Source organism: Babylonia areolata, chromosome 8, assembly GCF_041734735.1.
Source record: "Babylonia areolata isolate BAREFJ2019XMU chromosome 8, ASM4173473v1, whole genome shotgun sequence".
In the NCBI taxonomy this organism is placed as follows: domain Eukaryota; kingdom Metazoa; phylum Mollusca; class Gastropoda; order Neogastropoda; family Buccinidae; genus Babylonia; species Babylonia areolata.
In genome coordinates, this window is record NC_134883.1 from 19,025,546 (window position 1) to 19,047,746 (window position 22,201).

The 22,201-nt window shown below is 44.4% G+C and overlaps 1 protein-coding gene across 2 annotated transcripts in view; it reads right to left on the reverse strand.

Annotated features, from left to right (window-relative positions):
• LOC143284617 (glutamate receptor-interacting protein 2-like) overlaps positions 1 to 20,658 on the reverse strand; it is an 82,769-nt gene extending 62,111 nt beyond the window's left edge. The window contains exons 1-2 of one of the 2 annotated variants that reach the window (XM_076591462.1): positions 16,088 to 16,176; positions 13,749 to 13,837 (exon numbers count right to left, since the gene is read on the reverse strand). In XM_076591462.1, the coding sequence (XP_076447577.1) occupies positions 13,749 to 13,837; positions 16,088 to 16,161 (163 nt within the window). In that variant the 5' untranslated portion in view covers positions 16,162 to 16,176. Of the gene's footprint in view, positions 1 to 13,748; positions 13,838 to 16,087; positions 16,177 to 20,432 lie in introns of those variants that run through there. The other variant, XM_076591464.1, reaches the window with a different exon arrangement.
• Between the last annotated feature and the right edge of the window lie 1,543 nt (positions 20,659 to 22,201).

Sequence of the window (22,201 nt, forward strand, 5' to 3'; positions counted from 1 at the left end):
TATCAGTGTTAAGTGGACTGGTGGAGGGTGGGGGTTGGGAGGGGGGCTTGAGGGGGTAACCTCAGTGAGTACAGTCAACACTCCTGCCCCCTGGCGGTGAATTTCCACACACTACAAAAGTCAATAACCATCACCATCAAAGTACAACTCTGTTCTTTTCTCACTTATCATCATCACCATACTCAAAGACAGGATGAGAAAACCTATCTGTTTGCCTTTCCAGTCTGAAGTGGTTGAGAAATGGAAAAACAAGAGAGGCAAGGCCTTCAAGACTCACTTGTGATACACTTTTTTTTTTTTTTTAATCAAAGCTTTTTATGTATTGAGTATAATTTCAAAATGTAATGTTTAAGATGAGAAAGATCAGTTTAAAGCAAATTAAGTCCCCTAGCATTAATTACTGAGTAATTTCCCTTTTTTACTACCTGCATCAAAACGTTTGCAAAATAAATAAAACTTCCATGCTCAGCAAAAGAAGTTCCTGTTTGAACAAAAAATGATAATAATGACTGTTCTTGTTGTTGGGTCAGAATATCAGATCAAAGTGCCAAGTTTAGAAAATACCAAAAATATAAATATAACAGTAAATGCAGTTTGCATATAATTAGGCTTCATTTTTTATTTTTACGTGCCCATCCCAGAGGTGCAATATTGTTTTAAACAAGATGACTGGAAAGAACTGAATTTTTCCTATTTTTATGCCTAATTTGGTGTCAACTGACAAAGTATTTGCAGAGAAAATGTCAATGTTAAAGTTTACCACGGACACACACACACACACACACACACACACACACAGACAACCGAACACCAGGTTAAAACATAGACTCACTTTGTTTACACAAGTGAGTCAAAAAGTGTAGGGATAACTTCTGCTATTGTCTGTATCAAGTTTGCTGATGCATTGCCTTTTTTTTCTGGATGCCAGTATCTGGAATTGTGGGGCGGTGAATGTAGGAGAGGCATGAAATGTGTGAGATAAGGTCTGATCAGTTTTCATTCTGTTTCTGTAACAGGCTGTCAGAAAAACAAGTGGTGTAAGCTACCATTCGCTGTGTGTGGGAGGTCTTCTCTGTGTGTGTGTGTGTGTGTGTGTGTGTGTGTGTGTGTGTGTTTAATCCAACAACCCCCCACCCCCACCCCCAAAAGCTTTTCCCCCCTCTCAAGAGAGAATGTCAGCAACATTAATTCCCCCACCCCTCCTATATTATTGTTCATTCAGCATTTGTGGCATTACCCTAAACTGTCTCAGATTTCTCAACAGTACTGAAAAGCAACAAATCCACCTCAGTCCTCATGATTGTTAGTCAAAATTGATGTTAAAAAAATCAAAAACATTACAAAAATTCCACTGCTCAACACTGCACAAAGTGAAAGAAACCACACACACTTTTTTTCCTCCCCACCCAACACGAAATAAATCCACAGAATTTTCTCACGGTGGAAACAGCAAAAGGAAGACCCATGAGGCACCTCACACACACAGAAGCAAACACCGGATCCCAAGCAAACACCATCAAGTCCTAAGGCACCAAACCTATGGTCCCCAGAAAAGGGAAGTGAGGGTTAAAGCGGTGTGAGGACAAACAAAGCTGTGTGAACAATGGGTCGCTGTGATTGACTGGGCTGGCTTCCCTCTCTCTCCCCCCACCTGACTTATGTAATTCACCGTGACCGCCAGGGATGTTTTTCTCAAGCACACACCTGGACTGTATACCTGGTAACACTTGTTGGGGACCTGTTAGGTGGGTCTGGGATGGGGAGTCAGGGAGAGGGGGAGGGAAGGGGGAAGAAAGAAAGACAGAGAGAGAGAGTGTGTGGGTGTGTTTGAGTGTGTGTATGTGCATCTGTGTGTGTGTGAGTGTGTGTATACAGAGTAAAAATGCATGTAAATGTGTGTGTGTGTGTGTGTGTGTGTGTGTGTGTGTGTGTCAGTGTGTGCACACGCACAAATGCATGTAAATGTGTCAGTAAGTGTGTGTGTGTGTGTGTGTGTGTGTGTGTGTGTTTGTGTGTGTGTGTGTGTGTGTGTGTGTGTGTAAGTGAAAGAGAGTGTGGTGCACAAGTAAGTGAATGAGTGAGTGAAAAAGACAGAGAGGGTGGGGATCAGGGGGTGGGGGGTGGAGAAAAGAGACTGGTGATCCCTTACTTCTTTTGCTGTGTATAATTAAGGGATTATACCCATTGAGGAGTATAGAGAAACACCTGAGAGGCAACAATGAAGGTGTGACAGAGGGCAGTGAGGTGTACTACCTGCCGGTTAGTCACAGTGTGAAGAGCATGATCCCTCACTTCACAGTCACACTGTGGGCACCGCACACCATGCCACACACCATGACACAACCTCACACCCACTGACCACCGCTGTGTCCACACAACCAGACACAAGACAGGAGACTTCCACATCGACTGACAGACCAACAACAACACAAATCAATCTCTGGAATGCCCCAGGACTGAAATTTATGGGAAACTGTAATGATTGGATAAAGTGTTCATTTTCTTTTCTGAAAAGTATAGGTTATACTTTCTTTCAGACGTTCACTTGCTAGAATTTGTTTTTCTTTTTGATTATCACCCTCTGTGACCAAAAAATCCCTTGGCAAATAGCTGTCACTGAACACAAAGCATTGTTGGAACTGACAGAGTTAACCCTTTAACAACTGAACTTGGGTGAAATGAAGACAGTGGGGCATGAAGCTGATGCACAACAACTTTTTTGTTGTCAAGCATTCCAGCATTCTTAATGTCTCCATGCACTCCATTCCACATGCATTCCTTTTTCTTTTCTTTTTTTTTTCTTTTCTTTTTTTTTTTAAGGTTGCTTCCCCATCATCTGCAACGTTTCCGCAGCATTACTCCCATGATGCTCATTACTAGTCCCCAATACACAGCCACACCCTGATTCGTCTGTGGCAGTCGTGGCAGTCCCAGTGATGGCATTCCATGTTTATCACATAGACACCAAGAAGAATGTGGCCAGGGAGGCAAGAGATGAAGGGGGTGGAAGGGGGGGTGAAGGGGGTGGAAGGGCACTGTCAATTTGTTTACTGCTAACAGTTCAAGGGAGACTAACATAAACAGCTTGCTTCTGACTCCATCCATTCTTGACCTCCTTTGAAACATCCAATAAGATTACCATACATGTATCTTTATCACAAATTCCAACCAGAACTACATTTAACTATACTGTGTGCACTTCTGACTGGTGTGGTCAGCTTTACTGAACAGAGGCAGTGCAGTCCCAAGGGGGCAAGGTCTGCATGAAGAAGGGTCACCTGTGGGGACGGCTGTCCCTTGACCACATGACATCAGGGGCAATGAAGGGGTTAACCTGGATGCAGAAGTGAGGGGGGCAGACAGGCAGACAAACACCTGGGAACACTGTTCTTCAATCAGATGTGGAGGGGGAGGGGCTGTGCTGTTTGTTAGGAGAGGGTGTAAGCTGACTGGCTGACACACACAAACAATGCAATAAACCACATCTTTATCTCTATCTTATTCCTTTTTCCCTCTCTTTCACAAACACACACACACACACACACACACACACACACAGTTGCACTGACAGAATCCTACCCACACTCACAAACACACACATGCAAGCACCTGTGCACCAAGCACAACAGCAGACTGGATAATCTAGGCTGGCAGTGTGGGAAGCAAAATCAGATCAGCCAGTGACTTTGGGGATGGGTGGAGGAGGACAGGGACAGTTAAACTGAGAGACAGACACACAGAGAGGGAGAAACACAGAGGACGAGGGCTTCACACAAACCATGCACACAAATCAAGACAAAAGGAGGAACAACAACAAAAACAAACAAGAAACAAAGATGAAAACAGGTGCATCATTCCCCTGGGCCCCTTCACCAGCATCGCCCAGTATCTTGGTAACTGATTACACACGCAGGTAAAAAAACAACAGGTGTTTGTCCACAGGGGATGGTTATCCCAAACAAACCTATCATAGTATCCAACAGCCTGCAGGTAGGTATCCCAAACAAACCTATCATAGTATTCAACAGCCTGCAGGAAGGTATCCCAAACAAACCTATCATAGTATTCAACAGCCTGCAGGAAGGTATCCCAAACAAACCTATCATAGTATTCAACAGCCTGCAGGAAGGTATCCCAAACAAACCTATCATAGTATCCAACAGCCTGCAGGAAGGTATCCCAAACAAACCTATCATAGTATTCAACAGCCTGCAGGTAGGTATCCCAAACAAACCTATCATAGTATTCAACAGCCTGCAGGTAGGTATCCTAAACAAACCTATCATAGTATCCAACAGCCTGCAGGTAGGTATCCCAAACAAACCTATCACAGTATCCAACAGCCTGCAGATAGGTATCTTGGCTTTTTGACACTGTCTTGGCTTTCTGCCCTGGTATCTCTAAGGTCTGTCCAGAGGCTAAGAGGTCTGTGCACTTCCCAAAGCCGACTGTTGTTAGTGGCTGCCAGAACGGGTTATCAGTCAGTGTGGTGCCTGCTACTTTGTGTCATGTACTTCAGTATCAGTTCCCACCGGTCCTGTTCATTCACCTTCCATCCCGCAAACCAAATGTCGTCTTGGGGAACCTCTGCTCACAAGGTTGTTGTGTCTTGAGAAAGAAAGAGAAAGACAAAGAGAGAGAGACAAAGACAAAATTTTTATTATCGAGGGTAATTGATAAGCAAGTAACATGCTTTTATACATCCAGCCCTCGCTGTGAAGAGGGAATAAAGCTAAAGACACGAAAATGAGCAAAATGAAGAAAAAATCAAAACAGAGAGAGAGAGAGAGAGAGAGAGAGAGAAACAACCCACCAACAACTCTGTTTTATGAGGGAAGTGGAACTGGCATGCATTTCTTTCAAGAGGGAGAGGAGGGGGTGGAGAGAGGGGTAAGAGAGAGATGGAGGGTGGGGGTTAGAGACAGAGAGAGAAATTGAATGAGTTGATGACCAGAGTGCACGCATATGTCACATGTGTTAGTGTTAGTGTGTGTTAGTGCATGTTTTTTTTGTTGTTGTTGGGGGTTTTTTTGTTGTTGTTTTTTGTGTGTGTGTGTGTTTGTGTGAGTGTCTTACTTATATGTGTATGTAACTCATAATAAACGTCATATAGCTATTAATAATCAACTTGATAACATAACATTGGCCTATTTACCAGCTCAACATTTGTGCAAACACAGAGAGAGGGAGTAAAACACTCACACATGCATGTATACATGTATGTTCACATACACACAGTGACCTCTGCTCATGAAGTGCCCCAACACATGGGTCGTGAACAGCTTTCAGTCTGTCTGACAACACACATCTATTTTGTCATCAAGTGGCCCAACACATATGGGTAGTGAACAGCTTTCAGTCTGTCTGACAACACACATCTATTTTGTCATCAAGTGCCCCAACACATGGGTCGTGAACAGCTTTCAGTCTGTCTGACAACACACATCTATTTTGCACATCCACATTTCTCAACACAGCCAGCTCAAATTTAGCACACACAACAGTCCCACAGTCTTTGTGGTTTGTGGCAGATCTGGAAATGATCTAATGCCTTCGGAACTACAGCCAGTGGAAGTGATGAAACCACCAACCTTTCAACAGACATGTTCGCTGGCACTGACGAAAGCTCTCAAGAGTTGAAATCTCAGAGTTATTGAGATAACTGGATCAAAGCTTAACACCAACATATTACATATATATATATATATATATATATATATATATATATTAAAGTTTACTTTTGATCTATTGGTTTTCTGGAAAGTCAGATTGTGGGGAATGTTTTGTTTTTTTTAAGACTTGTAGCTTACTGGTTTAATTACTGATGTCTAAGCTCACCATCTTGATTCTAGTTGTCATCTTCTGGGGGAAGAATGTGCTCTACCCAAACCCAGTCATTTATTTCTAATCATTTCAAATGTTCATCTTTCAGTTCAGCCTGCATCAATCCTGTCGCCCCAACCCACACACAACACCCCTCACCTCCTCTCCCACATTTTAATTCGGTTCTTTTTTCATGAAAGCATTCAATCTTCTAAATCATTACTTTCATTCAATAATTGCAATCACTAGGCTGTGACATCAAACAGAATTCTTCCCTTCACATTCTGTCCATTTCTGAGCAGTTCCTTTATTCCCATCTCAAGAGAATATAACTGGTTTTTGTCATCTTCCTCATCACCACCTTTACATTTTTTTCATATTGAACAAAATATCCCCTGCACTTCATGCCCCTGAAACAGGAGTGTCAGAATTCTGCTGCTGACGGTGCACATACCACTGGCTTACTCACTCTCACCTGCTTCACCTGCAGTTGTACAAATCACAGCTTGGAGGGGAGTGGGTTTTTTTCTCTCTCCTGTTTTAGCTTATTTTAGCAGTCTTTGCACATATAGTGTGTGTGTGTGTGTGTGTGTGTGTGTAAGCCCGGTTGAGAGGGAAGCAAATATGAGCACATAGGTAACCTGTTCTCTACTGATTCTGTCTGATATTGATTTCAAGCAGGCTATGTTTCCCCCACTCAATCCAAAGTATAGTCAGCATGCTGTACACACACACACACACACACACACACACACACACACTTTTTTGGCTCACTATGATCCGATTCCAGTCCACATTTTAAGCCTTCTTCCGCATCATTTTTTTTTCTGCTGGAGGAAAGCTTCATAACCATTCCTTCTTTCTCAACTATCTGTCCAACAGGATGCGTTAATTTTTGTGCCACAGCGTCCAAAGCAATATAATTGTATCACTGATTTGTAAGTGGCAGCTTTCCCACTGCAACCCCATTCCATGCAGCAATAAAACCCTCTCTCTCCATCGCTCTCTCTCTCTCTCTCTCTTCCTCCATCTCTTTCACCATCTCTCTCTCTCTCTCCCCTCTCTCTTAAGTCATCTCTCTCTTCATCTTTCTCCCCATCTCTCTCTCCCCCCACTCTCCATCTCTCATCCCCTCTCTCCATCTATCTTTTCCCCCCTTCCATCTCTACCTCACCATCTCTTCAGTCATCTCTCTTCATCTTTCTCCCCATCTCTCTCTCCCCCCTCTCTCCATCTCTCATCCTCTCTCTCCATCTATCTTTTCCCCCCTTCCATCTCTACCTCACCATCTCTTCATCAACACCCCCATGGCCCCTACCTGACCCCTTCGCCCCCCCCCCCCTCCGGTCTCTCTCCTCCCCTCTGTCTATCACCCCCACCCCCTTCTCTCTCTCTCACCACCTCTCACAGTCCCAGTCCCTGTTGACCAGCATCATTGTGTTCTACCAGCTATGGCTCCAGCCCACTATGCACCAGGTGATGGATGCAACAGAATGTGGAAGTACAGCATTTGTCTCTCTCTGCTCCAATATGAGTCCTATTAGAGTATTCTAGGATAGAGGTGATGCAAATACTTGGTTTCTTTGCATTGCTTTCTTTCCTAACACACCTTTTTTTTTCCGTTCCCCCCTTCCCTTTCTTTCCCTCCCTCCTTTGGTTTCCTTCAGTCTTTCTTTCCCTCCCTCCTTTGGTTTCCTTCAGTCTTTCTTTCCCTCCCTCCTTTGGTTTCCTGCAGTCTTTCTTTCCTTTCTTTCCCTCCCTCCTTTGGTTTCCTTCAGTCTTTCTTTCCTTCCCTCCTTTGGTTTCCTGCAGTCTTTCTTTCCTTTCTTTCCCTCCCTCATTTGGTTTCCTGCAGTCTTTCTTTCCCTCCCTCCTTTGGTTTCCTTCAGTCTTTCTTTTCTTTCTTTCCTTCCCTCCTTTGGTTTCCTTCAGTCTTTCTTTCCTTTCTTTCCCTCCCTCCTTTGGTTTCCTTCAGTCTTTCTTTCCTTTCTTTCCCTCCCTCCTTTGGTTTCCTTCAGTCTTTCTTTCCTTTCTTTCCCTCCCTCCTTTGGTTTCCTTCAGTCTTTCTTCCCCTCCCTCCTTTGGTTTCCTTCAGTCTTTCTTTTCTTTCTTTCCCTCCCTCCTTTGGTTTCCTGCAGTCTTTCTTTCCTTTCTTTCCCTCCCTCCTTTGGTTTCCTTCAGTCTTTCCTTCCTTTCTTCCCCTCCCTCCTTTGGTTTCCTGCAGTCTTTCTTTCCCTCCCTCCTTTGGTTTCCTTCAGTCTTTCCTTCCTTTCTTCCCCTCCCTCCTTTGGTTTCCTGCAGTCTTTCCTTCCTTTCTTCCCCTCCCTCCTTTGGTTTCCTTCAGTCTTTCTGTCCTTAAAGGATCCTTACTCCCCCCAGCTGCAATGTATATATATGTATATTGATTTCCTCTTATCCAGAAACCATCTCCCTGTGAGTGCCTCCCGGCCATACCTCTGCTGTTACACTGATTGGAATGCTTGATGTGCGTGAAGACACACCTAAATGTGGGACATGCATGCCTGCACACACACACACACACACACACACACACAGCGCCCTGCATTTTGTTGCACTGCAATTTTCCTCATGCATATCATCCATAACTGACCAGCTGAAAACATATTTACCTCCTTCATTTTCAATTTCTGCAGCTCCATCTGTTTCTATTGGCAACAACAACTTACATTTGAAACAGTTCAAAGTTTAATTAGGAGTCTCATTTCTCTGAACATACAGTATGTAATTTTACCATTCAAGTTGATTACTTATACAGTTTGCTGGGTTTTTTTTTTTTTATAATCTTTTATCCAAGTAAACTGAGGGAGGGTGAGGGAAAGGGGGTTGTTAGATGTGGTAGGGAAGAGTGGATTTCATTTTTGTCTAGAATCACAAACAACGCAGCAATTTTTTTAAGTAATGAATAATTATTCAAAACATCTCCATTGGACAAATATGTGTTTGGTGGTCGGCTATTTTCTGAGAGAACAGTTGTCTCGTTTTTGGACACTGGACAAAGTATGTGGCAAACATTGATTTCTTTTCCGCACAGACATTGTATATTTTTGCAAAATTTAGTTTGAAGGGCATTCAAACGGAATCGATGAATTTAACTTCTAACTGGTCTTGACTGGGAGACAGATGAATCATTTATGAAAGCTTTGGGGTTGCTTAATGCAACTGTCTTCATATAGTGACTGTAATACTGGCAGTCTAAATCTTTTAGCCTATGTTTATGTCAATCACTTGACACTTTTTCAATACACCTATAACACTCTTGTAAATCTAATGGGATCTTGAGGAGGACTAAGCCTTCGCTGTTTCGCGTTGCCTTTCTGGCAGCCTGATCTGCCCTCTCATTTGCAAAAATTCCACAGTGAGAAGGCACCTAAATGAAAGTTACATTGATGCCTTTGATTGATAACTGATGTACAATGTGTTTTATTTCAATAATCATCTCAAGGCGTGGTTTTTTATTTGCAGATCTAAATGCATTCAACGCCAATTTTGAATCTTCTCAAAGAACGATTTGACTATCCTTTTTATGAAAATCTAGAATGCAGATTAAAGCCATAAGTATGGTGATGAGCTCAGCAGAAAAGATAGAAAGATGTTTGCCCAAGTGGTACATTTTCTCACGGTTTAATTCCAGAATTACAAAAGCTGCTCCAGCTCTACCATCATCAAGAACTGAACCATCTGTATTGATTTTTAGATAATTTCTATGTTCATTTTCTATATGAGAGCATACAGAGCTCTTCAGTATATTTGGTGAAAGGAGGAGTTTGTATTACACTGTTTGGTGATACATATACTGTCAAACTGATGCAAACTAGGCCCATCACTAGTATCAGTTTGCTCTGCTTGGCCAAATTTTGCACGGCTAACAGTGAAAAGACAACCCGTCTTGCCCAGTCTGCTCTTAGCCAATTAAACACCTCTAAAAGTTACAAGCGGTGAATCACTCCTTTGGCCAAGGCTCTCTTTTTTGCAGATCTGTGTAGTCCATATCAAAGTTGGGTTATCTCAATTCCCATGATGGTATGATTGAGAATGACAGTTTAACAGCAATGTTATTGAAATCAACTTCTGAATCAGCCATCCCACCACCTCTTATCAAGTACCCCACGCCTCATCTCCTATGCGCACATACCCCCCATCCCCCTCCTGAGCCCCAGCCACCCTCCTTTTTTTTCCTCGTCTATTATCACTAAACAGTGAAAAGACGTTAAACTTAACTAAACACACACACACACACACACACACATGTGCAGCCACATGCACAACACATACTCATTACCTTTTTTTTCTTTTTTTTTAAAGAAAGAAAAAACAGAGAATCAGTTGTTTTTTTAAAGTAGGAAAATAAATATCCCTGACAGAACCTCCAAGCTACTTACCAGTACCTGACAGGCTCAACTGTTTGTTGTAAAAAGCTGTGGCTTCTTAGTGCACACACACACACACACACACACACACACACACACTCCTCCACACCCCCACTATAAATACATGCAGATGAAGAGAGCTTTTGTATGTAAAATCTTGTTCTCTTCTGCTACAGGCATATGTGTCCACATACACACACACACACATACGCAGTGACACACACACACACACACACACACACACACACAGTGACACACACACACACACATACACACACACACACACTCCTCCACACCCCCACTATAAATACATGCAGATGAAGAGAGCTTTTGTATGTAAAATCTTGTTCTCTTCTGCTACAGGCATATGTGTCCACATACACACACACACACATACGCAGTGACACACACACACACACACACACACACACACACAGTGACACACACACACACACACACACACACACACTGTAGTGGGTGGGTGGAAGGGAGGGAGGAAGGAGAAAGAAGCCAACAGGTATCTGCCAGTGCTTATCAGCTCTAAAGACTGGCATGCCTCAGGCACAGCCCTCTAATGAAAACCTCTCTTTAACCACACAGTGCCTTCACACCTCACTGTTCATTAACCCTCCACACCTCAGTGTGGTAGGTACCCTACCATCCCTCTGCTTCACCGCTTGCAGGCAGCAAATGGGGTGGACACTTGAGTCAGATATTCCAGGACTTCCCGGCAGGAAGGCAAGGTGGACCTGACCTCAACTCCAGATGAAGCATCAGGACATCAGCCCTCATCACACACCCTGGGTCCCCTTTGGAATGCCAGACAGCGCCAGACAGACCTCACACCTGGAGTGACAGCCAGGTCAATGCCCCTTCAAACAAAAACAATGCACAATACCAAGACCCCAGCACTGAACAGTTTCATCTTAAGGGCTCTAGGTAATCCAACAGGTTGTTAAACTCAACTCTTCAACTGGTTTCTATTACGGATGTATTTTGGGTCCTGGCAGATATCCTGCTAATTCCCAAACCTCCCTCCTCCTTCCCACTTTTGTATGTGAATGTAAATGTTGTAGGGATAATCAAAACGACCCACACTAAAAAATACCCAGCATGCACTGCCTCCCCAAAACAGAATATGGCTGCCTAAACAGAAGGGTGAAAGACAGGGGAAGGGGGGAGGCCAGGCACAATAATTTAATGTCCTGGAAACAAACACATGCTTAAGAAGCACTTATATTGGTACAGTATGTATCAGACAATCTTGTGCAAATCTACACCTTTGTTGAAACCTTAATAAAACTATTGTTTGAATTAAACACAGTATGTTGTATCGGATGTTCTTGTTCAAATCTTTAGTGAGGGAAAGTCTTCCACAGGATACAAACAGGACCATGCACTTGGGCTGACTGGCACAGAAAGGGTTAATGTGATTATTTTAGGAACCAGATGGAGCTTTTCCTAAGCAGGCAGATTCTGATCTTTCCTGTCAGCTGGTTCCTCCTTTTCAACAGTAAGTGATGTTCAAAGTAAATCTCCCTCTCTCTCCTCTTACCCCTCCCGCCCCCCTCCCCATCCACCTTCTCTCCTGCTCCCTCTCTCTGCTTAAAACTTTCAAGATTCAAGTCTTGTTTGTTTGTCTTGTTTGCGATCTTTTTCAGAGAGGGAGGGAGAGAAAAAGAGAATGGACTTTCTGAGGCTACACTGGTGATGGACAGAAAGGGTTGTAACTGTGTCAGACCAAGCATGGTGTCACATTGAATGGCTGCCATTAACCCTTCACTTTCCCCATGACCCAGTTTAATAGCTCTGGACTTCACACAACTTTCAACATGTTTGAGTCTGCAAACAGATAACGCAGGGAGAGTGAGTGTTAAAGTCATGACCATGACAGAGTCAGAAGCATTTCTTTAAATCTACAGAGTTTGTGGGAGAAGCTTACCTTTTTCCAAAATATCAACTGATACTTTCCATATTATGTCACAGTAGGTGATAAATCATTAACTGCATGAAGCTGTATGTTCAGATCAACATCAGCATGTGGTACACACACACACACACACACACACACACACACACTTTTCCTTTCCAACCAATGCATGTAACAAAAGAACCAAGGTAAACAAAGAAAGCGGCCCCCAAACAGCAGCCAGGATGAAGTGAACAGTATACATCAGAGTGGAGCTGAGAGATAACTCAGGGAGCTGTGTTTCTTGTGTCTATCTGCACCATCAGCTCCAATGGGGAAAAACCTATGTGCAAATGAATCCTGTGTGTGTATCACTTTGTGTGTGTGTGTGTGTGTGTGTGTGTGTGTGTGTTAGTGCATGCGGATTTGCTGTGTGTGTTTGTGTTAGAGGGAGAGAGAGAGAGTGTGTGTATGTGTGTGTGTGTGTGTGTGTGTGTGTGTATGTGTGTGCATGCGGTGTGTATGTGTGTGTGTGTAACAAGGCTTGGCATGACAGTGCTGATAACAGCAATTTGAGGCATCTCATGTTATTATTGTGTGTGGACCCGGTATTCACAGCCAGACTCCCATCCCTCTCTACCACCCTTCCCCAATCTCTCTGTAAGTGTGAGGCACATTATGCTGGTGGGAAAATGCTGGCGCCATCACTTGCCTGCCTTTCTGTGTCATTATGTTCATGTGCATGCACACATGCTTCTGTGCATACCACCAGATACCACTCCCAGAAAACAAAATTAATCCCACCCTGTCTCATACTGTATTCTCCATTTCACACACACACACACACACACACACACACGTGCACACACACACACACATGCGCACACACACACACACACATGCGCGCGCGCACACACACACACACACACACGCACACACACACAGATGCATGCAATCACTCTGTCCTGCACTGTCTCTTTCAGCCAGAGATAGTCCTGAGTGTGTGTCCCAGCCTGTGGCCGGCCATTGATTGCCCCTACAGCTGCTGTGTGGATGAGTGGCAGTGGGGATTCAGAGGGGCCACCATGTGCAGTGAACAGCAGTCACCCCCTCTGGCCTTGGGCACAGCACACATCTCCTCCATCACTTTTCACAGCCCATCATAACTGTACAATAAGGCACAGGGACTGGGGTGGGTGCTGCTCTGATGTGTGATCAACATGTCGTCTGTACATGCTAGTGTGTACAGTATGCGCGCATGTGTGCACTAGTGCCTGTGTATGGGTAGAATGCTGTACTAGAATAAAATCTAATAATCTATAGCACAGCTAAAATGTATGCTTGCCTTCTGGGTGTTTTTATAAATATACATTAATTTTTTATTATCATGGTTCTAAAATACATACAAGATGCGGAAGAGATGACTGAGAAAAATTGGAAATATCCCCATCTTTCACACACACACACACACACACACACACACACACACACACACACACACACACACACACACACACACACACACAACCACCACCATAATCACAACAAACAATGAAGAACACCCATCAGCCGACAAAATGCCAAACCACATCCAAACAAATGTAAAGCCCCAAACAAAACCAACTTACTAAACATACTGAAAAGAGTGAAGCCCAGCTTCCCTGTGCTGCAGCAGATGACAGAGAGCAGAGGGGGGAGTGTGAAACAGCAGCACCAGCTGGACAACAGACATGACTGTGAGGACTGAAGACTGGGTCACTGGTGTCCCACACCATCACACACACTGCACCGTCACTTGTAGCCCTGTGCCCTGATGCAACCTGTACATCACTGTATGTAGCCCTGTGCCCTGACCCCACCTGTACATAACTGTATGTAGCCCAGTGCTGTGACCCAACCTGTACATCACTGTATGTAGCCCTGTGCCCTGACTCAACCTGTGCATCAGTGTATGTAGCCCTGTGCCCTGACCCGACCTGTACATCACTGTATATAGCCCTGTGCCCTGACCCAACCTGTGCATCACTGTATGTAGCCCTGTGCCCTGACCCAACCTATACATCACTGTATGTAGCCCTGTGCCCTGACCCAACCTATACATCACTGTATGTAGCCCTGTGTCCTGACCACACCTGAACGTCAATGGATGTAGTCCTGTGCCCTGACCTAACCTGTACAGCATCCGTCACATGTAGCCCTGTGCCCTGAACGAACCTGTATATCAATCTACTGTCACATGTAGCCCTGTGCCCTGACCCAACCTGTACATCACTCTACTGTCACATGTAGCCCTGTGCCCTGACCCAACCTGTACATCACTGTACTGTCACATGTAACCCTGTGCCCTGACCCAACCTGTACATCACTGTACTGTCACATGTAGCCCTGTGCCCTGACCCAACCTGTACATCACTGTACTGTCACATGTAACCCTGTGCTCTGACCCAACCTGTACATCACTGTACTGTCACATGTAGCCCTGTGCCCTGACCCAACCTGTACATCACTGTACTGTCACATGTAACCCTGTGCTATGACCCAACCTGTACATCACTGTACTGTCACATGTAGCCCTGTGCCCTGACCCAACCTGTACATCACTGTACTGTCACATGTAGCCCTGTGCCCTGACCCAACCTGTACATCACTGTACTGTCACATGTAACCCTGTGCTCTGACCCAACCTGTACATCACTGTACTGTCACATGTAGCCCTGTGCCCTGACCCAACTGTACATCACTGTACTGTCACATGTAACCCTGTGCTCTGACCCCATCTGTACATCACTGTACTGTCACATGTAACCCTGTGCTCTGACCCAACCTGTACATCACTGTACTGTCACATGTAACCCTGTGCTCTGACCCCACCTGTACATCACTGTACTGTCACATGTAGCCCAGTGCCCTGACTGAACCTGTAAATCACTACACTGTCATTGTAGCCCTGTGCCCTGACCCAACTGTAAATCACTGTACCATCACTTACAGCCATCTGACCTGACCCAACCTGTACATCAATGTATGTAGCCCTGTGCCCTGACCCAACCTGTACATAACTGTATGTAGCCCAGTGCCATGCCCCAACCTGTACATCACTGTATGTAGCCCTGTGCCCTGACCCAACCTGTACATCACTGTATGTAGCCCTGTGCCCTGACCCAACCTGTACATCATTGTATGTAGCCCTGTGTCCTGACCACACCTGTACATCACTGTATGTAGCCCTGTGCCCTGACCCCACCTGTACATCACTGTATGTAGCCCTGTGCCCTGACCCCACCTGTACATCACTGTATGTAGCCCTGTGCCCTGACCCCACCTGTACATCACTGCACCATTACACGTAGCCCTGTGCCCTGACCCAACCTGTACATCACTGTATGTAGCCCTGTGCCCTGACCCAACCTGTGCATCACTGCACCATTACATGTAGCCCTGTGCCCTGACCACACCTGTACATCACTGCACCATTACATGTAGCCCTGTGCCGTGACCCAACCTGTACATCACTCCACTGTCACATGTAGCCCTGTGCCCTGATCACTGCACTGTCACATGTAGCACTGTGCCCTGACCCAACCTGTACATCACTGTATGTAGTCCTGTGCCCTGACCAGATCTGTACATCACTGTATGTAGCCCTGTGCCCTGACCCCACCTGTAAATCACTGCACCATTACATGTAGCCCTGTGCCCTGACCCAGCCTGTACATCACTGTATGTAGTCCTGTGCCCTGACCAGATCTGTACATCACTGTATGTAGCCCTGTGCCCTGACCCCACCTGTAAATCACTGCACCATTACATGTAGCCCTGTGCCCTGACCCAACCTGTACATCACTCTATTGTCACATGAAGCCCTGTGCCCTAACCCAACCTGTACATCACTGCACCATCACATGTAGCCCTGTGCCCTGACCCAATTGTAAATCACTGCACCGTCATTGTAGCCCTGTGCCCTTACCCAACCAGTACATCACTGCACTGATGATGGACTTGGTCAGTAACAAACAAGTTCAGTCCCTTCACCACAAACATGGAATGACTGGATTCATAATTGCTGCTCCACTTACAGGACTCACAGCTGTATCCATTGGCCTTGACACATACACACACACTCACACACACAGTAGTGCTCAGTGTGTTTGACCTCACAGGCTGCATTTGAAGTTGGCACTGTTTCAGACACTGGTCAGTGAGAGTTTTGGGATCAGGAGTCCCCAGAAATCGGTCGTGGTTTTCTTTCATTCATCATTATGATCAAGTGAATTGCTGGAACACATCACTGGTTCGTTCGTCGCTTTTGAACACACACACACACACACAGAGACTGGCTAGTAACAGAAGACTGACACGGAATACCTACAAGTGCCTTTTATGTTCTGTGCAACGAATCCACAACCAGAGGATCTGTTAGAACACTAGGCTGGATGCAAAGATACCATCCTCCATACACTACATACAGGATGCACTTCCAAAAACACAAACACACACACACACACACACCAGTCCAGTCGCCGGCAGACAAGCCTGCAATACAATCAATGAGATGACAATCGCAACATCTCTTCTCTGAACATACCACGTGACTCCCGCCTGTCACCTCCCCTTCCCTCCCTCCCCACCCCTCCTTTCCGTCATTGTATGGTGGGTGGAGTTTGTTTTGCCCACGACTGCCGCTGGCTGAAGGTTCCAGTAATGCCAGGTGCCCCCCACCCCATCCCCGCCCATACATCACCCACCACCCGCCCCACCAGTCTCTGGCTCTGCCGTCTGTCTTGGAGTTCCAGTCCATGTGTGCAGTGTACGACGCGTGGCTTGGACAAACATTGCTGTGCCTCCCTCCCCTGTTCTTTCTTATTCCACACTCTCTCCTTTCTGCCCCTCCCCCACCCCATCTCAAGAATGTCATTGCGCACAGGATTCTGTGAATGGCTGAGATTTTTATATCGAGTTTTCCAGACTTGCGGCACGGTATTTTGCTGAGCCTGGGTTTTCTGCGCCTGTCCCCCAGTATGGAGTTTTCATAGTTTTGTATAGGCCCGGTTTTTGTTGGTTTGTTTGTAGTTGTTGTTGTTTTTTAATTACCATTTCCAGTTAATTGCTTGTGTGCATGCGGGTTTGTGTGTGTGTGTGTGTGTGTGTCTGTGTGTCTGTGTATGGGTGTGTTGCATAACATATGTGCTATCCACACACAAACACACACACACGGACACACGACACACACACACGGACACACACACACACACACATACGGACACACACACACACACACACACACACACACACACTGAAAACATGTTGATCTGAGCTCCTGACGATGGTTCCTACAGATACCACTACAGCTGTGAAGACCTGGGAAAGGGTGGACACAGCTGGCTCCACACATCTGTCCCCGGTGAAGGGCCCTGTACAATGTATGCACGCTCACACAACACCCGCCCCCTCCTCCCCCGCTCCCGTCTCGGTCAGCTTGACATGTGAAATGTCTGTCCGCCCATCCCCCGCCGACAATTGGTGGCTGACCTTCTGTCTGAGCGGCTCAAGTCAGGTGGGGAAATGTGGGTATTGAGAGGGGGAGGGAGAGCTTTGGTTTCCTTTCCAACAGCCCTGCATGTGGTGCCCTGAAAGGATCACTGACTTCAGTGACGGGACTGGTATCACGGGGTGACAGACCCACTTTGCAAGGGTGGGCCAGTGAACTTACATTTCAAAGGAACGTTATCTGGGAAGTCTTTTCTGCGGAGCAGTTTTGTCAATTTTTCACCCCTTTTGTCATTAAAGAAAGAAAGAGAGAAAAAAAAAAAGAATTGTGCTTGACAAAGACAATACTCTTCTAGTCCAGGATATTGTTTCATCCTTTCTTTTTCTTTTAACACAATGATCAGTTGTCACTGCTGATTAAACAGGCATGAACTTTAACCTTTTTCAGGGTCATGATATTGCAAGATTTCTGCATGAGTGCAAGAAAGTGTACATGCATACATACATACATGATATATATATTATATATATACATATATATATTATATATATATGTGGGGTGGGTATGAGCATACATGTGCATATGCAGGAGTAAGTAGAATGGCGGAAAAACCTAAGTGCACAGGACTGGGGCTGCGTGGAGTAGAGCTGACATGCTTTCATGTACCCAGTGTTGTGATGTGGCCTAGTCCATGTGGCCTAGTCCTACAGCTGTTTCCTCTTGGCCACAACCACCAGGCTTGCTAACACCACTTACCACAATGCAATGGCAAGCCAAAAACTCTCTCCCCCTCTCTCTCTTTCATTCATTCTCTCTTCCATTTTCACCCCCCTGCCCTTTCAAAGCACTACTCTTCCCCATATCCCTCCTTTCCCCCATCCCTTCTGAGTGGCAATGAAGAACATTCTCTGTCATGTTCTCAATACAGAACACCAGGTCTGTATAACAGACAGCATGTGTGTACATTTTGTGATAGAGGCATGTGTGTGCACATTGTGATGGAAGCATGTTGGTGCACAGACAGACTGATAAATGTAAAACACTTCAAACACACACACACATACACACCCATATGCCCCACATGCAGTTTTAATCAAGGATAAACTAGCAGAATCATGTATGTGTGCTGAAGTAATAAGCTAAGTTACTAAATAAAAGTACAGTGGCTCTCAGTTATGCTTTTAATTCTTCCTCTGATTATAAAAGGAATATATACTTAGAAAATAATGCAAACAAATCAAAATCCTATCAGTTTATATCTCAATAAATCAAAATACCAACTTGAAAAATACTACAAAAATATCTAATATGATGTATGGAAAAGGTTAGAAGATATCATTTTAAACAGATAAATCAAAATACGTATTTCAAAGATCATAATGCACAAATATCAAATATGATTTTCTGAAATGCCAAAAGATATATATATATATATATATATATATATATATCATTATATGTACATATTCTTAGTTATGTGAAGTTATTTTCCACCCAAAGTTCTAAATCAAAATATCTGATCAATTACAAAATAAGCTATATCAAGAAAACTATTTTAAAAAATTCTAAATAAAAACTAAAAGTAAAAAGGCACATTTTTCACTCAATTAAATTCTTTATTAGATTAAAAGAAACCTGTGCCAGTGTATTCCTGGGAATACCTGTGGCAGCCTGACTCGTCTTAGGTAATGTGAACATACCAGTGTTAATCATCTTCTTTCCTTATTTCTACTTTCTTCTCTCTATAATCTATTCTTTCATTTTTGATCAGCCGGCACCAGCACTCCAGTGTATAATAATAATCATAATATTTTTATATAGCACACTATCCAGAAATCTGCTCTAGGTGCTTTATAAAACACTTCTGTCTACATAACAGTTTATGTGCGATCATTGGCCAGTAATGTGATGGGCTGACCATATTTGTGTGAAGAACTCTAGGGGAGTGGGGAGATACAAACAGATATCTTTTCCATTCACACACACACACACACACACACACACACACACACACACACACACACACAAGCAGAGTGCATTGTCAACACTGTGCATGAGTGGCAGTCCAGTGGTAAAATCCTCATCTATACATAACTATATAAGAACAAAGTCTCCCAAGTTTGCTACACACAAGGTCTGGAATTTTAGCACACCTCTACCCTCACCCCAGACTTTGAGTGGTGGTCTGAGTACTAGTCTTATGGCTGAGACAACAAACCATGACACAGTTTGCATAAACTGTGAAAGAACCATGTCAAAAAGAAAAGTTGACCTTGGTAAAATTTAGTAGAAAAACCCATGTTCACTGGTTAACAAATATGCAAAGCTGACAGAAAAAGAAGAAAATGGGTGGAGTCATGTTAACTGTGTCACACTCTCCCAAATACGGGAAAATATGTAAAAGGGAGAATTCCAGCCGTTTATCAAAACAGAGAAACTGTTTTGGTGGCAAGAAGTTAATGAAATACGATGCCATTCATCACGCACATCGTTAAAAGAAAGAAAAAGAAAGTACATAAATATGCAGTATAGCAACGGGTGTGGTAGGCCTAACATTCGCATCTCCACGTATTAACAACGGCATTTGAAGCATCAGTTTTTTTTTCCTCGTGAATATTAAACTCTTTTTCTCACATTTTGTGCAGTTTCATGCTGCTTGTTTCTTCTCAATGTACAGTTTTGGACAGATTCACCAACTTTGTTTTCAGACCATGCCCGCGATACACTGGATTGAAAGCCTCATGCAGGTCAAGGGGGGTGCATGACGGAAGAGTCAAGCGCAATGATAGATGGAAACAAACTGCAGTTTTTCAAAAGAACTCACGTGTTTCGTAGATTGATCCCCTCAAACAGTGCGGTCTCCAACTTGGCATCCTTCACTATCGATCCGAGCTGTCGTCTTCTTCACACCAACAGAACATTTTTTTCTTGAACACGAAAGAAATCTGCAGCCATCTGCTCCCCTTTCTGCAGCATCTTTCTCGACTCAGCAAATCCCTTGCGTACTTGTTGAAAGAACTTTCGTCTGACACCCCTGAGCACCACGGCAGAGTAACGGGCCCTTGCCCCGTTTCTGAGGGCGCCAACATCCCCCTCCCCTCGCGATCTTTCTCTCTGCATGATGAAGCTGGGGTTCTGTTGGGGTTGCGACATGTAAACATAATTTATATCTCAGTGGGTTGCGATACCAGTTCCAGTGATTTCAGTTTTACCACCGAATGTTGGCCTGTCGTGAAGGATAATCATATTCACGATTCTCGAGTTATTATGCTTGAATTGCCATGATTATCTGTTTGATCTCGTTCTCTTCCTGCAGTGTGCCGTGGTGTGTGAGAGAAAGTGAAAGAGTGTCTCACAGCTTCTCCCCGCAATCACCAATATTGTCAACTCATCCCTTCTCACTGGAACGTTTCCATCCTCTTTCAAAACTGCAATCGTCCGGCCTCTTCTGAAGAAATCTAACCTTGACGCGGCAAACATTTCAAACTATCGACCAATTTCTACTGTCCAAACTCCTTGAAAAAGCTGTCCTGAAGCAGCTCAACAATCACTTATTTCAACAATCTCATCCACCCATTTCAGTCTGCCTATCGTGCTGACCACAGCACCGAAACCACTCTCTTCCATATCCTGAATAACCTACTGCTAGCGTCCGACTCAGTCAGGACAACTGAATCTCCCTTCTCACGTGACTCTTCTCAGGCTCGACTTGTCAGCCGCCTTTGACACGATAGACCATTCAATCCTTCTTTCCCGTCTTCATTTTACATTTGGTATCAACGGCACTGTTCTAAACTGGTTCAAACCTTAGTCTCACTGACTTGATTCCAGTCTGTCATTGTTGACAATTTCCAGTCTGAACCCGTTAAAATTGAACATGGAGTCCCACAGGGATCTGTTTTAGGCCCAGTGCTCTTCACACTGTACACTGCTCCTCTCGCTGAAATTATCAACCGCCATAATGTCAGTCATCATTCTTATGCTGATGACACTCAACTCCAGAAGAGTGATACCCCCGAAAAACTGTTGTCACTCTTGCAAGAAACATCCAACTGCCAGTGCTTCCTGGACATTCAAAATTGGATGACTCTAAATAAGTTACAATTGAACGCGGACAAAACTGCCGAAGCAATGATCATAGGAACTAAACAAAAACTGTCTTCCATCACAACTAACACAATCAAACTTGGCAGTACATCCATCCCTCTTTCCAGTTCAGTCAGGAACCTCGGTGTTATCCTTCAGTGACAACACACTATCCATGCAAAAAATTATCAGTCAGACATGTCAATCCTGCTACTGTCAACTGCGGCGCATCAGTTCCATCCAGAAATATTTGTCCATTGACGTAACATCTAGACTTGTCGTTTCTCTCATTCTCTCTCACCTTGACTACTGACGGTAACTCTTTGTTGTCTGTTTTGCCTGCCGCGTTCATCCATTCAGTCCCTTCAGCGCATCAGTACAAAACTCTGCTGCCCGACTCGTTCTCAGCGATCTGAGCACATCACTCCTCTTTTGCAATATCTCCACTGTCTCCCTGTCTCACACAGAAAAAAGTACAAGATCAGCACTCTATGTTATAAATGTATT